Below are 3,687 nucleotides of genomic sequence, written 5' to 3'. Positions count from 1 at the left end.
CTCTCTCTCTCTCTCTCTCTCTCTCTCTCTCTCTCCTTCAGACACATTCACTCAACCAAAGACAGCTCTAAATATTCTTTCTTCCCTCGAACAATCACCCAGTGGAATCTTCTCCCACCCACTGTGGTGATGTCTCCATCCGTTGATGTATTCTGAGTACAGCTAACTCCAGCTGTACTCGTTACATTCCTCTAAGCACCACTCCATATGTATATAGTTTTAACCTCACTGTTTTTAAATCCACGCATTGCACAGCACACACAGCAGTCCGTAATCTTCAAATGATTGAAGGAGGATTGGATAACTAAAGAAGAAGAAGAAGGTTCTGTCACAGAAGTTTCGGAACAGCCTGTAGTAGTTAATCCACTGACAGTAGCATACAGCAAGAAAGGTCAGCCCCGTCTCGTTTTAGATTGTAGGCACATAAATCTGTGTTTACATCAGTTTAGATTTAAATACGAGGACGCGTCTGTAGCCAGGGACATGTTCGAGGTACGAAGGTAACCATGTATTTACATTTGATTTAAAATCGGCTTACCACCACATAGAGATATGGCCGGAGCACAGAAGGTACCTGGGATTTTCTTGGATATTAGAAGGTAAGTTACGGTATTTTGTGTTCAATTTTCACTAAGGTCACGCGAGAGTGTGTGAAATACTGGCGATCGAAAGGTCACCACGTGGTAATGTACCCCGACGACCGTATAGGAGGAAACGATAGGCTGACAAAGCAGCGGAAGTAAGTAAGGATGTGAGGCATAGTTTAACGCAGTTTGGCTTCATCATAGCAGACGAAAAGTGTAGTTGGAGCCATCACAAAATGCCACGTGGCTAGGCTACACGTGGTTTTTCGAGAAGGGCGTGGTCAGGATCACTATGGAAAGAATGACTAGGTTATTGACATGCCTAGACAAGGCCTTGACATTGATTGGGAGAGGTAAGGTATTGTTCAAAGCCAGGTGGGTGGCGGGTATTGTTGGTCAGATCATCTCAATGCAAAGTGTGTTTGGACGGCAGGTGAGTTTGAGAACTTGGTGTTTGTACAACACTATTTTGACAAAGGCAAGCTGGAATGCGCCGGTATTGATGGGCGCGGAGGCTATAGGTGAGCTTAGACATTGGAGGTCACATGCAAAGCGCATGAACTGCAAGGGCAGTGGCCATGGGTTGAAGGATAACGGTTGCGTCACGGGGACAAGTACCGTTACCGTGCGTACGGATGCCTCTGACATGGGCTATGGTGACTATGTATATGCCGAGAACACCCTGGCTGAGAGTGAGTGTAACGGAGAGCCTTTGGTAGGCATTCTCGTTGAGGCTGATATGCAGTATGGTCGAGCAGATCGACAATGTGTGTTGGGTTCATGGGAGGCCTCGGAGGCAAAGCGTAGCTCTACAAGGGGGAAGGTAGAGGGGCTAAACGGGTACTTCTATCGGTAAGGAGTATAGTAAAGGGGGGGGGGAAGCTAGCTATGGATAGCAAAAATGCATGTAGTATTGTCCATACAGGGAGTAGAAAACAAGATTTGCAGGATATAGCATTAACGATAAACGAGTTTTGCGGAACGGAACAATTGCTGGTGCAAACTCAATGGGTCCCTTGGGAGTTGAATACGACAGCGATGGTGGTGCAGCGGCCAGAATCAGAGGACGCTTTTTCGCAGGTGTGGTCGGGGGAGAATAACTGGAGGGTTCCCCCTCCTCGTTTAGGCTGTAAAGTATTGGGGAAGATAAGGCGGGATAGGGCCGCGGGCACTTTGGTGATTCCTGAATGGGCATCCGCGCCCTACTGGCCAGAATTAATCGCGGAGAGATCAAGCTTAACAAATTCCGTGGTCGACTGGATTTCATTCGGTCACGATGAGGTGACAATGGCTGGTAGGGGTAATAACGGGATATTTGGGCATAAGACTTTAGAATTCAGAATGTTGGCATTCAGGTTCATATGAGATTCATGAATACGTTTCCCTTTTCCTGCAGGTCTGAGGTCAAAGCAGCACGTGGGAGAGACGCTCAAGGAGTCCGGAATAGGAGAGGGAGTTACCTTCATACGCTAGGCAGACGTCCGGGATGTAAGGCGGATAGTACCAACACGAAGTATTTGGCTTTGGAGATGGGAGAGTTTCATAACGGATCAAGGTTTCGAGGCTTTGCCGGCCGACTCAATTCACATTGCATTATTTTTGACGCATTTATTCGACAATGGTTCTTCAACTGCAGTGACGGAATCGGCCATGTACGCCATCAAATGGCATGGGCGCACGATCTCACCGGATTGACAGATCCTACCAGGAACGTCTTTGTCAGAAATGTTGCGGAATCAGCAAGACGAACTGTTAAAGCTCACGTTAAGAAGAAGGAACCTGTGACTTCACAGAAGCTTATCAAGCTATGTGACATTTTCAAAGACTGTAAAGATTTATTGATTGTGAGGGACCTCACAATGATTTTGTTGAGTTTCGTCGCATTTTAAAGATTTAATGAATTCGTTTGCTTTGTTCGGATATTTCAATTAGGGACGATCATTTTTAGATAAAAATAAGAAAGAGTAAGACTGATCAGTATCGTCAAGGGGACGAAGTTGTCGTTAGTAAGGGCACTACTTCAGCATGTCTATGCTCCTTCGTTACGCTGATCTTGCCAGGATCGATTTCGAGTCGGAGGATTATTTGTTTAAGCAAGTAATGCGATCGAAAACGCAGTGCAGATTGATTATTAAGCGCAAACTTTTGAGTTACACGGCGGTTCGGGAGTCTGTTTTACTTTATATATATTTATATTTATTTATATGAATTATAATATTGTAAGTACTTATCCATAGCTGCTGTTATGTCTATAAGGAGACGGATTTACATAAGTACTATGTACTTGTTTCTGGATCCTTTTCTGTATCTATAACCATGTACTATTGTAATTTAACATCAATAAAATAAAGTTTAAACTAATTTGATAATTAATTATCAGAAAGTATATTTAACTTCGGATGGATAAACAATTGGTTCTCTATAATTATAGAGTACTGGTTGTTTTTTGTGGCGTCTACGACGGATGTTGGAAAGACACATAGACGCTGCTTTTTCGACGGCGGACTTAGAAAAAAACTCAACGTTAAGGTTTTGCGTTTAGCTCTTACATATTAGGCTGTTTCTGACAAAGTATAAATGCTAGAGCAACCAAACTTGGGTCATATGTGTATCATGGGATGTATAGCTGAATGCAGATATATAAACATATCTTGCGGTAAACGGAAGTTCCATACCATGTTCTAGGTGAACGTGAAGTTAATGCTATCGTTCGTACAGCAATATAGGTAGTGCATTGATAACCAGTTAGAGTAAAACAAATACCTGGCCACAGTTAGAGTCAGGTAAAACAAATACCTGGCAACAAGTGCCTGGAACATAACCCTCACGAGTGGTTCCCGACAGAGTAGTTAACTCACGAGTGTGTCCCGACAGGGTAGTTAACTCACGAGTGTGTCCTCACAGGGTAGTTAACTCACGAGCGTGTCCCGACAGGATAGTTAACTCACGAAGTGTGTCCCTACAGGGTAGTTAACTCACGAATGTGTCCCAACAGGGTAGTTAACTCACGAGTGTGTCCTCACAGGGTAGTTAACTCACGAGTGTGTCCCGACAGGATAGTTAACTCACGAAGTGTGTCCCGACAGGGTAGTTAACTCACGAA

General features: G+C 44.2%; 1 protein-coding gene across 3 annotated transcripts; it reads left to right on the top strand.

Annotated features, from left to right (window-relative positions):
- The first annotated feature begins 533 nt into the window (after window positions 1–533).
- Window positions 534–2,894, top strand: LOC110450802. Of its 3 annotated transcripts, none has more exons than XM_021498638.1 (2): window positions 534–599; window positions 1,981–2,894. In XM_021498638.1, exons 1-2 carry the CDS (start codon window positions 553–555, stop codon window positions 2,471–2,473), a joined length of 540 nt encoding a protein of 179 aa, XP_021354313.1. In that variant the 5' UTR covers window positions 534–552; the 3' UTR covers window positions 2,474–2,894. The 3 variants fall into 3 exon arrangements, with proteins under 3 accessions (XP_021354313.1, XP_021354232.1, XP_021354392.1); XM_021498557.1 differs by lacking the exon at window positions 534–599 and adding an exon at window positions 670–739; XM_021498717.1 differs by lacking the exon at window positions 534–599 and adding an exon at window positions 769–937.
- The last annotated feature ends 793 nt before the right edge of the window (window positions 2,895–3,687 follow it).

The sequence above is a fragment of the Mizuhopecten yessoensis genome, unplaced genomic scaffold, assembly GCF_002113885.1.
Source record: "Mizuhopecten yessoensis strain PY_sf001 unplaced genomic scaffold, ASM211388v2 scaffold77, whole genome shotgun sequence".
NCBI lineage: Eukaryota > Metazoa > Mollusca > Bivalvia > Pectinida > Pectinidae > Mizuhopecten > Mizuhopecten yessoensis.
This window is presented reverse-complemented; position numbering and strand designations above follow the sequence as displayed.